Consider the following 20503-nt stretch of genomic DNA (forward strand, 5'->3'; position numbering starts at 1 on the left):
AATGTGGTCGAATATTTGTATGAATACTATTTAGATATTATCACGATTGATATATACAGGTATTCAAATAAGTGTGTGTATATTATGTTGACAGTTTGACGAGTTTTTTTTATCGATATATGCATGATATTCGTGAGTGACGTCATTTACAAGATGAATATTGTTAAATAGCAATTATTATTATTAATATATATATGTGGTGTGTGTGTCTTTTGTGCAAATGAATATATAAAAATATCATAAATACATAATTATATAACATTGTGTACATATAGATTGTGTGTTAGATAAAATATGTTATGTGAATGTATTACATATAGACATGATATGGTATATATACAGAAGTATAATGTAAGAGAATGTGGTTGTTGTGTGTATGTGTGTGTGTGCGTGTGTGTGTGTGTGTGTGTGTGCGTTGCATATACATATATTTGTGTTAGTGAATAACATATACATATAATATATATATACTACATATTTAATGCATATATATATATATATAATAAATATAAGTATGTATATATATATGAATATAAATATTTAGCTAATCATACATGCAATACATATATGTAACATATACATGTATATATGTATACATTGGTGTATGACGCATGATTTCTGTATTATAATATATATGTATGTATAAGTAATGTTATCATTACAATTTGTGTGTATAAGCAAATACGCGTGTAACACAAACTGTACAAATAACTATGTGGTGTGTTTTTGTGTGTTTGTGTGTGTGTGTGTGTGTGTGTGTGTGTGTGTGTGTGTGTGTGTGTGTGTTTTGTTTTGTGTGTGTGTGTAATTCCATACAACGTATATGTGTTGTCTGTGTATTGTACAGTGTATAATATAGTATATAATGAAAATGGCTGGATTTCTTTTAATCACCTATATGATTATATTAAAAACTAGACATAAAGTATGCTTGTTAATATGTAATATTACAAAGATCCGAGATCAATAAATGCCCAGGACTATATCTAAGCATAGGAAGGAGTGGATTCTTGTAGGAAGTGAGGCGACATAGGACCTTTATGGGGGGTAACAAACTCCTGTAGTGACATCAGCACGTAATCGGTTTCGTTGACAGTGAGGTGACCCTTGAGACATGTCAGGAGCAGAGTAGTAGAACCTTTGTGTTGCCTTGTGTGTGGTATTATATATATGTGTGTGTGTGTGTGTGTGTGTGCATTATATATTTGTGTGTGTGTGTGTGTGTATGTGTACAATATATATATATGTGTGTGTGTCTACAATATATGTGTGTGTCTGTGTCTTTGGTTGTCTGTGTGTATATATAGTATATCATGAAAATGGACTGGATTTTTTTTATCTACATAATGTTGATGACAGTATGATATATGTAGATGATATAAAACTACGTAAGATGAAATATATTTATTTAATATTTAATGTTTAAAAAGATCTGAGATCAATAAATATCCGAGACGCAATATTTTAAGCATAGGAGGGGGTGGGCGCCTTGTAAGGGCAAGAAGAGGCCTTTGTGGCTGGGATAATAGTATGTAATAGGTGACATAAAGTAATGGTGTATAGTCATTATAAATCACTCATAAAGGTGTGCAATGACAAATAAAAGGATTCTTATAGATAATAAGATTAGCTCAAATTTTTTTGTACTACAAAATAGTAGCACAAGATAAAGGACTGTCGCTCGAAATACATGCATTCATTTTCCACAACATGAATATATAGACCGTATTTAGGCAGTTATCAATACATTTTTCTCTTTTTTTATTTATTTTTTTATTTTTTTACATGATTAAACCAAGAGAAAATACATTCTATTACTATTCATATTTCAGGAATGCGGTTTCCTAAAATGTAATTGAAAAACATGTATTGGATATAAAGCTATTAAAAAGGAAGATCGCTTGTTTAATAACTAGTGTTTACAAAGATTCGAGATCAATAAATATCTTTGTACCTTAAGCACAGGAGGGGGTAGGAGGCTTGTAGGAAGGCTGAGGAGGACCATAGGAGGCCTTTGAGGTGTGGTACTGAGCTTCTCCCTTGTAGGTGACATCAGCCACGTATCCGGAGTCTACGTTCACATTATAAATCACCCTCTGAAGACGTCCGTCGGGAAGAAGGACGAAGTAGGATTCCTGTGTGAGGTCGCCATCACGGGTTTCCTCATGTCCGAAGTCGTTGCCAGAGGGTGGATCGTTTATTTCAGTTGTTAGTATTATTTATGAGAATGCCTGTCATTTACGATTACGTAAGAATAGAGTAAAAAAATAGAAAAATAAACCATCATCATATTCTTAAACCTATACATAAGCACACGCACACACACACATACACACACACACACACACACACACAGCACACACATACACACAGTACACACAAACAATATATATATATATAGACAGATAGATAGATGCATGTGTTATGTGTCATGAATAATAACAATATACTAAATGTCATTCAAACATAATATTCAGGCCCATATGTCTATGTTTATGTTCGTATATGTTTGTGTAAATATATTGTATAATGAAAATGAATTCATTTTTTTTTAATCATCTTGTATCATCACTAAGATGAAGAGTAGAACTTATGTAGGTGATATAAAACTAGTCAAGATGAAGTATGCTACTTTAATATATAATATTTAAAAAGACCCGAGTTCAATAGATAAAGAGAAGTACGATTTATACAGGTGATATAAAACTACGTAAGATGGAATATGCTAGTTTAATATATAATATTTACAAAAACTCGAGTTCAATAGATATCCGAAGCTCTATATCTTAAGCATAGGAGGGGGTGGGCGGCTTGTAGGAAGGCTGGGGAGGACCGTAGGACGCCTTTGGGGTGGGGTACCGAGCTTCTCCCTCGTAGGTGACATCAGCCACGTAGCCGGAGTCGCCGTTCACATTGTAGGTCACCCTCTGAAGACGACCGTCGGGAAGCAAGACGTAATAAGACCCTTGCGTGTTGTCTCCATCACGGGCTTCCTCATGTCCGAAGTCGTTACCAGATGGTGGGTCATTGACGGCGTAGTTGAAGTCGTACTTGGCGGGTGCGTAAGAGGGTGTGGGGGCAGAGTAGCCATACGTAGGCGGGCTATCTGGACGGGCCATGGTAACCACCACAAGCGCGGCTAGTGCAAATACCTGTAGTATAGTTGTTATTAGTATCATTTATGAGGTGAAGAAGCAAAATAACATTTCTAAACGATGCGTATATAAGACATGCCTTGAATGTCATGTTAGAGGAAAGAGACTGCAGTGAGACTAAAGACGACAGAGAGAGTCCTTTTATTTATACAAGAGTCCAAGAAAAACTCCGCCCATATCATGACGTCAGGGAATGCCATCCCGACAAGACTGCCTTCAACCTCTTGTGACCGAGTTTTCCCCTCCGGTGATATTACATAAATGTGGGTCTGAATATTATGCTTGAAGGTCACCTAATGTTTGTTTAATTATTAGTATTCAAGATACACTTAGAAAATATTATTCACGAGATGATGCATCTGTGTCATATTAACAATAAAATATACAGTAGATATATACACGTCAATCAATGCATGCAATGATATTCGAATATTAAGTGCACCATCCATCTCAAGTTTTCCTTTTTACTGTTGCATATGGATGATACTCTTCTCTTAGGTGTCTTTCAGGGCTTTTTCTGTACTATATATTCTAGAAGCATTAATACCCACGAGTATACCATTACTGAATATTAGGAACAATTTAGAATATATATAGTTTATATTTTAGCTCTCAATTTGATATCTTAGTGCTGGTAATATATTTCTTAATATACGATTGATCGATATTTGTATCAGACCTTTTTTTTCTGATGACCACTGGCGTAGCAAAGGTAAGGGACAATATGACAAAAGGTAAGATAAATATAAATAATTGTACGTGCAATTTTCAACGATTCAAAGAATACCTGACAGATGACTGTATAATCTTTTGACAGAAGAGGTGGATGCTCTTAATCCAGAGTCCTTAATTTTTATCTCGTCACCAACCATTTTGATTTTGTATGCTATTTTCGCGATATAGTATGTCTATTCTATTATACGTCTCTCTCAACCCCGTATCAGTTCATATACATATGTATGCGCTATTTATTATCATTATCATTATTACTAATGTGTGGCGACTCACTAAACATGAGCTTGCGACCCGGTACTGGCTCGCGACCCGTACTTTGAAGAACCCTGTAAACTATAAAGGTAATAAATATCAACAAGTTACGCATTATTTTTGGTTATCTCTTTATAATCTTGTGTTTCCTACACATGCGAAAATTAAGTTTTTTGTTTTTTATTCTGATAACTAAAAAATGTTTTCTTTTTATCAGTTAATTTCAGTGAACCAAAGCCCGTACTCAAGATACATTTTTTCTTGGCTATTATAATAGAATGATTCGGAAAAAGCGTCTATTAGTTTAGTGTTCCACAATCAGTGCTGCCCAGACTTTGCAGAGGATAAGACAAAACCTACAAATGGAATGTAACTCCAATTTGAAACGCATGACTCCATCTATATCTATAAATACATATGTGCTTCAATATGAATACGTATGCACATCTTTCGCTCTTTATGTGTGTGTGTGTGTGTGTGTGTGTATGTGTGTGAGTGTGTGTGTGTGTATCACATACGTAACTAGTAACTAAATGATAGTCAGCCAGAAGTGATCCCATAATCTGGTGCATTTACAATACCGACTTCCATTCCTCGCACAATGCACTTATGCATAATTCTGAACATGAATTGAAGACACGTTCATTTTCTACAGACATAGCTACACTGATAGATTAGGCGAAAATCATATTTTTTTTTTATACAGTAATATTCAGTGAACCAAAGCCACAAATGCCTAGTTACGCCCGTACTCAAGATCATTTTTTTCTTGGTATTATAGTTAGAATCATTAGTTACCGCATCATGTGCCAATTTGCAAGGATAGACAAACCTACAAATGAATGTAACTCAATTTGAAACGCATGACTCCATCTATATCTATATACATATGTGCTTCATATGAATAGTATGACATCTTCGTCTTATGTGTGTGTGTGGTGTGTGTTGTGTGTGTGGTGTATGTGTTGAGTGTGTGTGTGTGTGTCACATACGTAACTAGTAACTAAAGGATAATTAGTCACCAAATGATCCCATAATCTGGTGCATTTAATACCACTTCATTCCTGCACATGCACTTATGCATAATTCTGAACATGATGAAGACACGTTCATTTTTCTAAAACATGAGCTACACTGATAGATTAGGCGAGTTTCGTCATATCTGACTTATGTATGTACATGCGAGTGGTCTGTCATTTACAAGAGGAAAGACAAAAGTAGACGCCTGACATTAGCTAATAATGTCGTTAGTAAAAGATAATTAATTATAATAAATATAAATCATAATAAATAAAAAGCAAAATAGAAGTTAACCATCTAATCACGTGTAGAAAATTTAAACTCTACGTAAACACACACATGCATATATATATGTATATATATATATATATATATAATATATATATAATATATATATTACATATATATATATATAGATGTGTGTGTGTGTGTGTGTGTGTATGTGGTGTGTGTGTGTGTATATAATATATGGTATATATATATATATATATATTATAGATATATATATATTATATATATATATGCATGTGTATCATCGGAATATAAAAGATATGACCTTCTACGTAATATTCAGACCCACATGTGTATGTTTATGTTCGCATATGTTTGTATATAATATGTAATGAAAGTGGGATGGATTTTTATCATCCTCTACATCCATCAATAAGATAAAAGAAGTTTGATTTATGGAGGTGATATAAACCTACGTAAGATGAAGTAGCTACTTTAATATAAATATTTACAAAGAACCGATTCAGAGCCATCTGAGATGCTATATCTTAAGCATAGGATGGGGTGGGCGGCTTGTAGGAAGGGCTGGGGAGGGCCGTAGGATGCCTTTGGGTGGGATACCGAGCTTCTCCCTCGTAGGTGACATCAGCCAAGTAACCGGAGTCGCCGTTCACGTTGTAGGTGACCCTCTGGAGGCGACCGTCGGTGAAGAATGGACTAGTAGGATCCCTGTGTGTTGTCTCCATCCGGCTTCCTCATGTCCGAAGTCGTTGCCAGATGGTGGGTCGTTGACGGCGTAGTTGAAGTCGTACTTGGCAGGTCATAAGAGGTGTGGGAGCAGAAAAGCCATATGTAGGTGGCTATCAGGAAGGGCGACGATGGCTACCACAAGGGTGGCCAGTGCTAGATACTGCGTACATTTGAATTGTTAGAATATTTATTGACCAATGTTTAATGGTTAGAAAATAGACAAATCTTAAACAATTGCACTTTAGGAATGACCGATATACATGCCTTGAATGCCATTCTGTTAGAGACTGCGAGGAATGAGACTGACGAAGACGCACAGATCTTTTTCTTTTATACAAGTGTCCAAGAAAAACCCCGCCCAGATCGTGAAGTCAAGAAATATCATCCCAACAAGATAACTGATTTGGTGAGCGAGTTTTCCCTTCAGTGATATTACCAGTATGAAGATGTTCACATTACTTATGTGTGAAAGTTCGTTTTTAAAATATTCATGAGTTATGCATGTGTTTCTTAGTAACTGATACGAATGAATATTATTGCGTCTGTGTTAAACTGTTAAAATCTGTAGCGTAATGTCTGCATCAGCTTCATCATACTGATACTGGTATCAGTATGACATTTACTGATCGAGAAAGAATTACATATGCGTATTTACACTCTTTTTTCTGTACTAGAGATATACAGAGAATTTATTTTCTTTACATAACAAAGGACATTTAATCATATAATATAGTTTCCATGTGTGTGTATATATACATACTGTATATACTGTATATGTTTGTATATGAATATATACACATGTGTGTGTGTGTGTGTGTGTGTAGATAGATATATATGATGTGTGTATATGATATATATATATATATATATATATATATATAATATTATATTTATATATATATATATATATGTATATATATATATATATATATATATATATATATATATATGTATGTATATTCCATATAGATCCAGCAAAAATTTTATTTCAGTATCGATTCCTTACAATGAGATGCTTAAATTTGCAATTATGCCAGCTCAAGCATTATCTGCACGCAGTCAAACAGTAAGGGAACAGACTGCTGTACCATATTGAGCTCCATTGGCTCATGATGTCTCGTTCTCAAGTAGCCTTTGCTATAACGTATTTGATAGAAACAAAACTAACTCCCATTTTAGAATTAAATCATGCTCTTTTAACGAATATCTCGTTTCGTGAATACCACACTAATAAAGCCACATAATCAACTCAAAGGGCCATCATAATTTTAGCACTTTTTCCGTATGAACTTTGTATGCAAATGGCCCGAATCTCAGAGAAATGGCGCGATTCGAGGAACCCAGTGCATTCCACGAGCACGGAAATGCTTCACTCTGTTTATGTGCCTATCTATCTCTTTCTTTTTCTACCCCTAAAAAAAATACCGCGGACATCCTCATACACCATACATTAATTATCCTGAATAAATAAACAAGGTAATAGAGATCACAACATCGTCAAAAGAAACTTTCCATTAAACTATGCTTCCGAAGCTATTTTTTCATGGCTATCAAGATCAAAAAGTACACTCAATAAAAGAAAAACTGTTTCTTGAAACACACAATTATATGTATAAAAGATGATTTGAAAGGTATTCATGAGAAGTAATTTTTTTCCGATAACTGATACTCAGTGAATAATACTGTTCAAGAAAGAATTACAAATTAGTACTTTCATGGTTTTACTTAAATAGAAGAATAGAATTTTTTAAATGTAAAGACGGAAGTTTATTTATATATGATTAATATGATACATACATGAATATAAAGAAATATATAAAGAAAAAGAAAAAAAGAGAGAGAGGAATAGATATGGATGTATCTTTCTAGGTATGTATGTACATGGAGTCTGTGTATACATATGTATATATACATATATTTTCATATATATGTATATATATATGAACATACGCATACACAAACACATACACACACATACACACACATACACACACACACACACACACACACACACACACACACACACACACACACACACACATATATATATATATATATATATATATATATATATATATATATATATATATATATTATATGGAGATTCAGCGAAATTCCCTGAAATATGTAAATCTGCTCTATTACCGAATACCTATTTCTCTCACGTGAAAATATGCTTAAAAAGCTAATTTTTTATCAGTAATAATAATCATAATAATAATAGGTCCTCCGTAGCACAAGATAAAAACGCAAATTTCGTAAAACAAAGATGGTCGCATAAAAAAAAAACACAGATGCCTTTTTCATAACAAGAATCTTAAGACTGTATTACAGGTAGCCATTGACAGACTGGAAATTTTCCCACAATAATTAGAATTCTTAACACAACTAAGCTGAGAAGGAGTGTATTCTTTTAATAATCAGAACGGTTTTTTTTTTGTTTTTTTTTTAAATCATAGATACCATGCATCGGATTTAAAACTAATCAAGATGGAGATTGCTGGTTTAATATCTAGTATTTACAAAGACCCGAGTTCAATAAATATCCTTAGCACAGTTTTTTTAAGCATATGAGGGAGTGGGCGGCTTGTAGGAAGGCTGAGGAGGACCATAGGAGGCCTTTGGGGTGGGGTACTGAGCTTCTCCCTCGTAGGTGACATCAGCCACGTAGCCGGAGTCTCCGTTCACATTGTAGGTTACCCTCTGCAGACGACCGTCGGGAAGAAGGACGTAGTAGGATCCCTGTGTGTTGTCTCCATCACGGGCTTCCTGATGTCCGAAGTCGTTGCCAGATGGTGGGTCGTTTACGGCGTAGTTGAAGTCGTACTTGGCGGGTGCGTAGGAAGGTGTGGGAGCAGAGTAGGCATATCTAGGAGGGCTATCTGGACGGGCGACGGCGACGGTCACAAGAACGGCCAGTGCAAATACCTGCATTATTAATATAATTTATGAGATGAAGCTTTTAGTATCTTTAGTAACATTCAGAAGTCATGAAATGAACCAATAAACTTCCTGAATATTTCATATAGATAGTACATGCCTTGAATGTCATGTTGGTAGAAAGAGACTGCGATGAGACTGAAGACTACAGAGAAGATACGTCTATTTATACAATATTTCAGAAATAAAACTCCGCCCACCTGATGACGTAAGGAAATATCATCCCAACAAGACTGCCTTGATCTGCTTGTGACTGACTTCTCCCTCAGATGTTACATAACTGTATGTCTGAATTTTACGTTTGAAGGTCACGCTTTGTGTGTCATACTGAGAAAACACTAATTATGAGACGAAGCTTATCTGATTTTTATCAGTGTCCATCAACAGGTCAAGTACTGGCTACAATGTTCTTCCAATTTCAAGTGCACCATAGGCTTCTAGTTTTCTTCTCTCTATAGATTTAATGATACTCTTCTCTTACTATGACATCAGTACAGATGTTATTAAAAAGGTGTAAGTCTAGATTTCCAGATTAGAAAATATTTCTTATATAAATCTACCTCTTAAATTGATATTTGCGTACCAATGATAAAAAAACATGATGCCTGATTTTTTTCATATACTTAAGCATGGGTAGGGAAAGCGTAAATATGTAAATTATTTCAAAATTATCAGTTATCACAAACGTGACTCTAAGACTAAGAAAGACTGAAAGACATCCCCCATGTAATGACGTCTGAGAAAACCATCCCAACAAGATTCCGTTGATGTTACATAAATGTGGCTTTGAACACTACGTTTTAAAGCCATGTACATGTTGACAATAATAAAAGAATCGTGGTTATTAATAAAAGAACCACAACTTTTGAGAATTCGACTTATTGAAGAAAGTATTAGTAAATGACACAATGGTGCAAAAGTATTATGAAGACCATCAACTATTGGAACGATGGTCTCCCCTCTTTTTCTGGAGTTCCTTATAGTGAACACGAGCCCCTTCTGCTGGCATTTAAAATTATCTCAGCTAGTGTTGTCAATATATTTGTTGCATAACAAAGAATTCCCTTTAGTTCAAGAGGTTTCAGTCATTTGTCTTATGTCCCAGCAGCTAGAGGAAGCGTATTTGTTAGAAGTTTAAGAACCGCAGTATGGTTAAGACAATGAAATGGACATTAAGATTAAAAACTAATTACAGACGAATCATAATGGATTGGCCACCTACATTCATATGTAACAAAGTATCTGTACACGCTAAACTGTAGTGATATGTATAAGAAAAGACGCATTATTGATAAAGTGTTTTATGATTCAGTGTTGTACCAAGTTTGAGAAAATACCAATATGCATTTTCAACGTTATAAATTTCAGGTAATAGCTTCGCAAGATGTGTGGGATACGGCATGTAGATTCTCATAAGTTGTCGTGATTATGATCATGATCACGATTGTAGTCATAGCCAGAGGAATAACAGCAACAATGATGGATACTAAACTTCTAATTGAAGAAAAATGAATTTAACACTACCTTAGTACATTGCAGTGAGTAACAGATATTTTCATTTAGATTCGGATTCATCACACACACGCATATATATATATATATATATATATATATATATATATATATATATATATATATAGATATATAAGTGCAATGCTATCATAAATGTATATGATATCTATATAAATATTTATAAATCATCATTATATAATATATGATATATGCCATATGAATTAAAATAGAACTAATTCTGCTTCAAAATATTGATATTCTTCTACTTCAAATGTTCTAAACAAGGCAGATCATGTCATAAATCTATTGATTATGGCGCGTATGATTCAACATAGGTAACTTGAATTATGGACAATCAACATGGCTGAACAGAGATTGCTGATTAGGTTGACGTTCTCCTAACTGTATCGTAGCCAACATCGATCCAACTATTGTTTGCTATGACCGTTTTGAAATAAAATATACGCTTCGAAGCTCTTTCCTCCCACATCATGGCGTGAGTCATTCTCACCTAATCCACAATCAACTCATACTTAAGACATATGTGTAACACTTTCCTCCGTTTCATAACTTTTTTTGTTTTTTGTAAATGATCCAACCCTATTAGATTGGCAGAGACCATGTTCCATATAAAAACGGGGCCCATCCAAACACATCCTTTAAACACCACACACACATGTATCTTTGCTCTCTCGCTCTTTCTTCTCTCTCTTGCTCCTCTCACTCGTCTCTCTCATCATGCTACTGTTTCTCAGTCATGCTCTCTCTTCTCTATGTTGTTGTCGTAGTGGTGTGCTGTATTTTAATATTGAAAAATTCCACAATCCTAACTAACATATACATAATTTATCGAAATAAAGTTATGCCATTTAAGATACTATACTTAAAAAGGTAAGATATCTGTGATTTGTGCTTACGAATGTGGCTTTGTTAGATGCTGAGAACCAACTTCTGTTAGGCCTCCACTGAGAAATCACATACGGATTCCTTTTCCATAACAAATGCTGAAGACTGTATTTCGAGAGTCAGCGCCATCGATCCCTAGATGTTTCTCATACGGATTTTTGTCCAAAGTCAAGGATCTGAAGGTAGTGAATGCTTACTTTTAAGGTAGTCAGAACACTTTCTAAATCTAACTGAGCGATACATATCGGATCAACAACCCTATGAAAGATAAAGATGCTATTTTCAATATCTAGTACTTTATAACCACGCGTTCAAAAATATCCTTATGTTTGCTGTTTCGAAGCATAGGAATGTAAATGGGTGGCTGTAGATGTGCTGAGGAGACGCATAGAGGCCTTGAGGCGTCGGGGTACTGAGCCTCTCCTCTAGGTGACATCAGCCAACGTAACCGAATCTCCGTCACATTGTAGTCACCCTCGCAAGACGACCGTCCGGCAAAAGACGTATAGGATCCCGTGACGTGTTTCCATCATAGGCTTACCTGATGTCCGAATTCGTTGCAATGGTGATCTTGCAGCGTAACTTGAAGTACGTACTTGGCGAGTGCGTAAGAGGGTTCTTTGGGGAGTAGCATATTTAGGCGGGCTATCGGACGAGCGATAGAGGTACGACCACAACAGCAGGACAGATGCAAATACTGAATGTATATTTCATCATGTAGTAATTACATTTATGAGGTAAGAAATGGGTATGTATTGGTAACATTCAGAAATCAAGAAATGTACAATAGCACATGCTTGTAATGCATGTTCTGTGGATAGAGACGTGCGATTGAGACTGAATGGCGACGAGAGATATACTTTTATACCAGATTCAAAATAAAACTCCGCACATCTGAATACGTCAAGAAAATCATCCAACAAGAATGCCTTGATCGCAAGTGACGAGTTTTATATTGTGTTAATAGTGATGTCTGAATTGTACGTTTGAGGTCTGTTTTGTATGAGCGTGCAAAACTACGAAAAACTAACCACACACAACTTCAAATTTTTCTTTTTGATATAGATATTTAACGTATGCTTAACGATACTGATGTTATTATAGAAGGTTTCTATATAGACTTCCAGACTACTTGATCATAGGAACAATTTGCAATATACTTGTTGTTTAATACTATATCTATGTATATATACATATACAGTAGTATATGAATAGTTAATTAATATATATTTAATATATAATCATATATATAGTATGCATATATATATATTTATATATTATATATAGCAATATTAGATTATATGTATGTGTGTGTGTGTGCTAATATACATAGTATATATGTGTTGTGTGTGTGTGTGTGTGTGCGTGTGTGTCTAGTATGGTGTAACACATACAACAAAAACACAACACACACCACACGACAACACAGAACACAACAATATATCATACATATATATATATATGTATATAATATATATATAGTGTATGTGTGTTGGTGTGTTTGTTGTTTCGTGTTGTGATGGTGTATTTGTGCTTATTGCCTTGGTTGTGCATAAATAACGTATGCCACACATCAAACCTAATTTATTTCTGATTGTTATTGTTTGCATACAAGATCACGTATGATATCACATAACGCGATGTATGTGTGAATTATCCTTTATATCTATTATCATTCAATTATGAATATTATAATATGTGTGTGTGTGTGTGTGTGTGTGTAGTAGGTTGCTTGTGTGTTGTTGTGTGTGTTGAACATATCATAATATGTTTGCAACATGTACATACGTATATGGCATGTATTATACTAATAAAGATTAAGATATAATACTACATGACAAAAACTACGATCATGTACAAATATACATATGGTTTACATATAGATATGCATAAGTATGATATGTATAGGCATATGGTGGTAATGATGCTCATCTGTAGGTGACATACATAAGATATCCTATCAATTAGTGGTATATCTGTGAGACCTGGATGTGTGTGGTCGTGTGTCACTACATATTACTCGTCGAATACTGTGCATATGGTGGATGTTTGGTGTGTTGGTGTGTTGTGTCGGTGTGGTGTGTGGTGTGTGGGTGCAGTAGTAACATGTGGTGTTATACACAAACACACGCACAGATACCATGAAATATATGTATATCATTATATGGTTATACAATTATTTTAATAATACGAATGCATCCGAATTGTATATACTATATAACATTTATTCTGTACATGCATACGCATACATGATGAATATACAAAGTAGTTTATACATATGAATGTATTTTGCTTATTTCATGGGTTTGTCCATCAAGAATTTAACTTTGACAGAACTGATGCGAATTCTTTCCAATTTTATTTCCTATATCAGCCACATTATACTTCCTCTGCAGCCATTAGGATCAACAGGATTCATCAAACCCAAGCGATCCTATCGTTGCTTGAATTTTGTTTTTCTCTATTCAGTCATCGTATGAACTGTACTAGGACTATTTACCTCATATTAGAGTTTAAACTTATGTAGCTAAGGGACTATGCTCTGTATTCCGTATTCTAAGACCAAAAGCTTTCTAAATATAAAGTTACGGAATTTTGTTAAACCTAATAAGATTAAAGATGCTGGTAATATCTAGTATTTTACAACCAGTTCATAAATTTCTGTATCCAAGCATAGAAGTGTGGTTGTGGAAGGAGGCATAGGCCTGGGGGGTACTGACTCTCCCTCTAGTGACATCACACGACGAGTTCGTTCTGTGGTCACCTGCACACCGTCGAAAGCTGATCGGTGTTCCACACGGGTTCCTCATGTCGATCGTCTATGTGGATCGTTTAGCGTAGTAGTCGTATTGGCGTGCTGGGTGGGCAGTACATTGTAAGGTTTTGGACACACAGGGCGCATGCAAACGTAGTATTCGTTAGTAATTTTGTGAATAACAAGATTTTTCTTAATTACATGACGATTGATACCAATTTTTTCTGAGACTGGGTGCGAGGTAGGCAATAGACAAAATGAAATAATATGAGATACTTGTTTTGTCAATCTGTTTTATTTAAATGTTTATAATTTATTATGTCACACATTGATGTATTACCGATAGGTACTCTTAGCTCTCTACCGTATCTTCATATAGTGGTGTGTATTTATATCATATTTTGCTATTTTTATTAGTGGGCAATCACAACATAGCTTGCACCGTACTGGTCGCGCTACTTGAAGAACTAATTGTAAATTCACATACGCACTTTTGTATCTCTTATATGTGTTTCAACACTGCGAAAATCATAGTTTTTTTTTTTATCAGTTATTTCGGACAAGCCCACAATGCCTAGTCGCCCGACTAGATACATTTTTCTTGGCTATTATAGTAGAATTAGTTTAGTGTTCCGCAGTCAGTGCTGCCCAGACTTTGCAGAGGATAAGACAAAACCTACAAATGGAATGTAACTCCAATTTGAAACGCATGACTCCATCTATATCTATAAATACATATGTGCTTCAATATGAATACGTATGCACATCTTTCGCTCTTTATGTGTGTGTGTGTGTGTGTGTGTGTGTGTGTGTGTGTGTGTGTGTGTGTGTGTGAGTGTGTGTGTGTGTGTCACATACGTAACTAGTAACTAAAGGATAATTAGTCAGCCAGAAGTGATCCCATAATCTGGTGCATTTACAATACCCACTTCCATTCCTCGCACAATGCACTTATGCATAATTCTGAACATGAATTGAAGACACGTTCATTTTTCATAACAGACATGAGCTACACTGATAGATTAGGCGAGTTTCGTCATATCTGACTATATGTATGTTTATGCGAGTGTCTGTCATTTACAAAGAGGAAAGACAAAAAGTAGACGCTTGGCATTAGCTTATTAAGTGTCGTTAGTAAAAAATGAATTAATTAATAAATAAATAAAATCAATAAATAAAGATAAAATGCAAAAAATAGAAGTTAAACCATCAAATCACGTGTAGAAAATTAAAACTCTACGTAAACACACACATACACACACACATATATATATATATATATATGTATGTATTTATATATATGTATGTATGCATGTATATATGCATGTGTGTATGATGGATAATGATAAACCATATGACCTTCATACGTAATATTCAGACCCACATGTGTGTGTTTATGTTCGCATATGTTTGTATATATAGTATGTAATGAAAATGGAATGGATTATTTTAATCATCCTCTATCATCATCACTGAGATTAAGAGAAGTTTGATTTATGGAGGTGATATAAAACTACGTAAGATGAAGTATGCTACTTTAATATATAATATTTACAAAGACCCGACTTCAAGAGCTATCTGAGATGCTATATCTTAAGCATAGGATGGGGTGGGCGGCTTGTAGGAAGGCTGGGGAGGGCCGTAGGATGCCTTTGGGGTGGGGTACCGAGCTTCTCCCTCGTAGGTGACATCAGCCAAGTAACCGGAGTCGCCGTTCACGTTGTAGGTGACCCTCTGGAGGCGACCGTCGGGAAGAAGGACATAGTAGGATCCCTGTGTGTTGTCTCCATCACGAGCTTCCTCATGTCCGAAGTCGTTGCCAGATGGTGGGTCGTTGACGGCGTAGTTGAAGTCGTACTTGGCAGGTGCATAAGAGGGTGTGGGAGCAGAGTAGCCATATGTAGGTGGGCTATCAGGAAGGGCGACGATGGCTACCACAAGGGTGGCCAGTGCTAATACCTGCAGTACATTTGAATTGTTAGAAATGTTTTTATGACCAATGTTTTATGGTTAGAAAATAGACAAATCTTAAACAACTGCACTTTAGGAATGACCGATATACATGCCTTGAATGCCATTCTGTTAGAGACTGCGAGGAATGAGACTGACGAAGACGCACAGATCTTTTTCTTTTATACAAGTGTCCAAGAAAAACCCCGCCCAGATCGTGACGTCAAGAAATATCATCCCAACAAGATAACCTTGATTTGGTGAGCGAGTTTTCCCCTTCAGTGATATTACCGGTATGAAGATGTTCACATTACTTATGTGTGAAAGTTCGTTTTTAAAATATTCATGAGTTATGCATGTTTTTTTAGTAACTGATACGAATGAATATTATCGCGTCTGTGTCAAACTGTAAAAATCTGTAGTGTAATGTCTGCATCAGCTTCATCATACTGATACTGGTATCAGTCTGAAGTTTACTGATCGAGAAAGAATTACAAATGCATACTTACACTCTTTTTAGTGTACTAGAGATATGCAGAGAATTGATTTTCTTTACATAACAAAAGACATTTAATCATATAATATAGTGTGTGTATATACATACTGTATATACTGTATATGTATGTATATGAATATATACACATGTGTGTGTCTGTGTGTGTGTAGATAGATATAGATATAGATGTGTGTATATGATATATATATATATATATATATATATATATATATAAATATATCATATCTACTACACTATCTATCTATCTATCTATCTATACATATATATATATATATATATATTCCATATAGATCCAGCAAAAATTCTATTTCAGTATCGATTCCTTACAATGAGATGCTTAAATTTGCAATTATGCCAGCTCAAGCATTATCTGCACGCAGTCAAACAGTAAGGGAACAGACTGCTGTACCATACTGAGCTCCATTGGCTCATGATGTCTCGTTCTCAAGTAGCCTTTGCTATAACGTATTTGATAGAAACGAAACTAACTCCCATTTTAGAATTAAATCATGCTCTTTTAACGAATATCTCGTTTCGTGAATACCACACTAATAAAGCCACATAATCAACTCAAAGGGCCATGATAATTTTAGCACTTTTTCCATATGAACTTTGTATGCAAATGGCCCGAATCTCAGAGAAATGGCGCGATTCGAGGAACCCAGTGCATTCCACAAGCAAGGAAATGCTTCACTCTATTTATGTGTCTATCTCTTTCTTTTTCTACCCCTAAAAAAAATACCGCGGACATCCTCATACACCATAAATTATTTATCCTGAATAAATAAACAAGGTAATAGAGATCACAACATCGTCAAAAGAAACTTTCCATTAAACTATGCTTCGAAGCTATTTTTTCATGGCTATCAAGATCAAAAAGTACACTCAATAAAAGAAAAACTGTTTCTTGAAACACACAATTATATGTATAAAAGATGATTTGAAAGGTATTCATGAGAAGTAATTTTTTTCCGATAACTGATACTCAGTGAATAATACTGTTCAAGAAAGAATTACAAATTAGTACTTTCATGGTTTTACTTAAATAGAAGAATAGAATTTTTTAAATGTAAAGACGGAAGTTTATTTATATATGATTAATATGATACATACATGAATATAAAGAAATATATAAAGAAAAAGAAAAAAAGAGAGAGAGGAATAGATATAGATGTATCTTTCTAGGTATGTATGTACATGGAGTCTGTGTATACATATGTATATATACATATATTTTCATATATATGTTATATATATATGAACATACACATACACAAACACACACACACACACACACACACACACACACACACACACACACACACACACACATATATATATATATATATATATATATATATATATATATATATATATATATATTATATGGAGATTCAGCGAAATTCCCTGAAATATGTAAATCTGCTCTATTACCGAATACCTATTTCTCTCACGTGAAAATATGCTTAAAAAGCTAATTTTTTATCAGTAATAATAATCATAATAATAATAGGTCCTCCGTAGCACAAGCTAAAAACGCAAATTTCGTAAAACAAAGATGGTCGCATAAAAAAAACGCAGATGCCTTTTTCATAACAAGAATCTTAAGACTGTATTACAGGTAGCCATTGACAGACTGGAAATTTTCCCACAATAATTAGAATTCTTAACACAACTAAGCTGAGAAGGAGTATATTCTTTTAATAATCAGAACGGTTTTTTTTTTTTTTTTTCTAAATCATAGATACCATGCATCGGATTTAAAATTAATAAAGATGGAGATTGCTGGTTTAATATCTAGTATTTACAAAGACCCGAGTTCAATAAATATCCTCAGCATAGTTTTTTTAAGCATATGAGGGAGTGGGCGGCTTGTAGGAAGGCTGAGGAGGACCATAGGAGGCCTTTGGGGTGGGGTACCGAGCTTCTCCCTCGTAGGTGACATCAGCCACGTAGCCGGAATCTCCGTTCACATTGTAGGTTACCCTCTGCAGACGACCGTCGGGAAGAAGGACGTAGTAGGATCCCTGTGTGTTGTCTCCATCACGGGCTTCCTCATGTCCGAAGTCGTTGCCAGATGGTGGGTCGTTTACGGCGTAGTTGAAGTCGTACTTGGCGGGTGCGTAGGAAGGTGTGGGAGCAGAGTAGGCATATCTAGGAGGGCTATCTGGACGGGCGACGGCGACGGTCACAAGCGCGGCCAGTGCAAATACCTGCATTATTAATATAATTTATGAGATGAAGCTTTTAGTATCTTTAGTAACATTCAGAAGTCATGAAATGAACCAATAAACTTCCTGAATATTTCATATAGATAGTACATGCCTTGAATGTCATGTTGGTAGAAAGAGACTGCGATGAGACTGAAGACTACAGAGAAAATACGTCTATTTATATAATATTTCAGAAATAAAACTCCGCCCACCTGATGACGTAAGGAAATATCATCCCAACAAGACTGCCTTGATCTGCTTGTGACTGACTTCTCCCTCAGATGTTACATAACTGTATGTCTGAATTTTACGTTTGAAGGTCACGCTTTGTGTGTCATACTGAGAAAACACTAATTATGAGACGAAGCTTATCTGATTTTTATCACTGTCCATCAACAGGTCAAGTACTGGCTACAATGTTCTTCCAATTTCAAGTGCACCATAGGCCTCAAGTTTTCTTCTCTCTATAGATTTAATGATACTCTTCTCTTACTATGACATCAGTACAGATGTTATTAAAAAGGTGTAAGTCTAGATTTCCAGATTAGAAAATATTTCTTATATAAATCTACCTCTTAAATTGATATTTGCGTACCAATGATAAAAAAAACATGATACCTGATTTTTTTCATATACTTAAGCATGGGTAGGGAAAACGTAAATATGTAAATTATTTCAAAATTATCAGTTATCACAAACGTGACTCTAAGACTAAGAAAGACTGAAAGACATCCCCCATGTAATGACGTCTGAGAAAACCATCCCAACAAGATTCCGTTGATGTTACATAAATGTGGCTTTGAACACTACGTTTTAAAGCCATGTACATGTTGACAATAATAAAAGAATCGTGGTTATTAATAAAAGAACCACAACTTTTGAGAATTCGACTTATTGAAGAAAGTATTAGTAAATGACACAATGGTGCAAAAGTATTATGAAGACCATCAACTATTGGAACGATGGTCTCCCCTCTTTTTCTGGAGTTCCTTATAGTGAACACGAGCCCCTTCTGCTGGCATTTAAAATTATCTTAGCTAGTGTTGTCAATATATTTGTTGCATAACAAAGAATTCCCTTTAATTCAAGAGGTTTCAGTCATTTGTCTTATGTCCCAGCAGCTAGAGGAGGCGTATTTGTTAGAAGTTTAAGAACCGCAGTATGGTTAAGACAATGAAATGGACATTAAGATTAAAAACTAATTACAAACGAATCATAATGGATTGGCCACCTACATTCATATGTAACAAAGTATCTGTACACGCTAAACTGTAGTGATATGTATAAGAAAAGACGCATTATTGATAAAGTGTTTTATGATTCAGTGTTGTACCAAGTTTGAGAAAATACCAATATGCATATTCAACGTTATAAATTTCAGGTAATAGCTTCGCAAGATGTGTGGGATACGGTATGTAGATTCTCATAAGTTGTCGTGATTATAATCATGATCACGATTGTAGTCATAGCCAGAGAAATAACAGCAACAATGATGGATACTAAACTTCTAATTGAAGAAAAATGAATTTAACACTACCTTAGTACATTGCAGTGAGTAACAGATATT

General features: G+C 34.9%; 5 protein-coding genes across 5 annotated transcripts in view; all 5 read right to left on the minus strand.

Annotated features, from left to right (window-relative positions):
• Nucleotides 1-6436, minus strand: part of LOC119596461 (pro-resilin-like) — an 11066-nt gene extending 4630 nt beyond the window's left edge. Inside the window, exon 1 of the mRNA XM_037945720.1 lies at nucleotides 6408-6436. Coding sequence (XP_037801648.1) covers nucleotides 6408-6419 — 12 coding nt within the window. The 5' untranslated portion in view covers nucleotides 6420-6436. The remainder of the gene's footprint in view (nucleotides 1-6407) is intronic.
• On the minus strand, nucleotides 2715-3256 carry LOC119596472 (pro-resilin-like). The gene is made up of 2 exons (XM_037945742.1): nucleotides 3235-3256; nucleotides 2715-3152 (listed from the first exon to the last, which is right to left on the minus strand). Exons 1-2 carry the CDS (start codon nucleotides 3244-3246, stop codon nucleotides 2787-2789), a joined length of 378 nt encoding a protein of 125 aa, XP_037801670.1. The 5' UTR covers nucleotides 3247-3256; the 3' UTR covers nucleotides 2715-2786.
• Nucleotides 6437-8440: 2004 nt separating the features above from the next.
• On the minus strand, nucleotides 8441-9214 carry LOC119589711 (pro-resilin-like). The gene is made up of 2 exons (XM_037938299.1): nucleotides 9184-9214; nucleotides 8441-9071 (listed from the first exon to the last, which is right to left on the minus strand). Exons 1-2 carry the CDS (start codon nucleotides 9193-9195, stop codon nucleotides 8706-8708), a joined length of 378 nt encoding a protein of 125 aa, XP_037794227.1. The 5' UTR covers nucleotides 9196-9214; the 3' UTR covers nucleotides 8441-8705.
• Nucleotides 9215-15776: 6562 nt separating this feature from the next.
• Nucleotides 15777-16353, minus strand: LOC119589722 (pro-resilin-like). The gene is made up of 2 exons (XM_037938307.1): nucleotides 16323-16353; nucleotides 15777-16215 (listed from the first exon to the last, which is right to left on the minus strand). The coding sequence occupies exons 1-2, from the start codon at nucleotides 16332-16334 to the stop codon at nucleotides 15850-15852; spliced, it is 378 nt and encodes a 125-aa protein (XP_037794235.1). The 5' UTR covers nucleotides 16335-16353; the 3' UTR covers nucleotides 15777-15849.
• Nucleotides 16354-18307: 1954 nt separating this feature from the next.
• Nucleotides 18308-18942, minus strand: LOC119589734 (pro-resilin-like; the record flags this gene model as incomplete). Its single annotated transcript, XM_037938316.1, has 1 exon — nucleotides 18308-18942. A coding segment is annotated over one exon (372 nt), but the record flags the coding sequence as incomplete, so codon positions are not given.
• Nucleotides 18943-20503: the final 1561 nt, after the last annotated feature.

Source organism: Penaeus monodon, chromosome 3 (genome assembly GCF_015228065.2).
Source record: "Penaeus monodon isolate SGIC_2016 chromosome 3, NSTDA_Pmon_1, whole genome shotgun sequence".
In the NCBI taxonomy this organism is placed as follows: Eukaryota; Metazoa; Arthropoda; class Malacostraca; order Decapoda; family Penaeidae; genus Penaeus; species Penaeus monodon.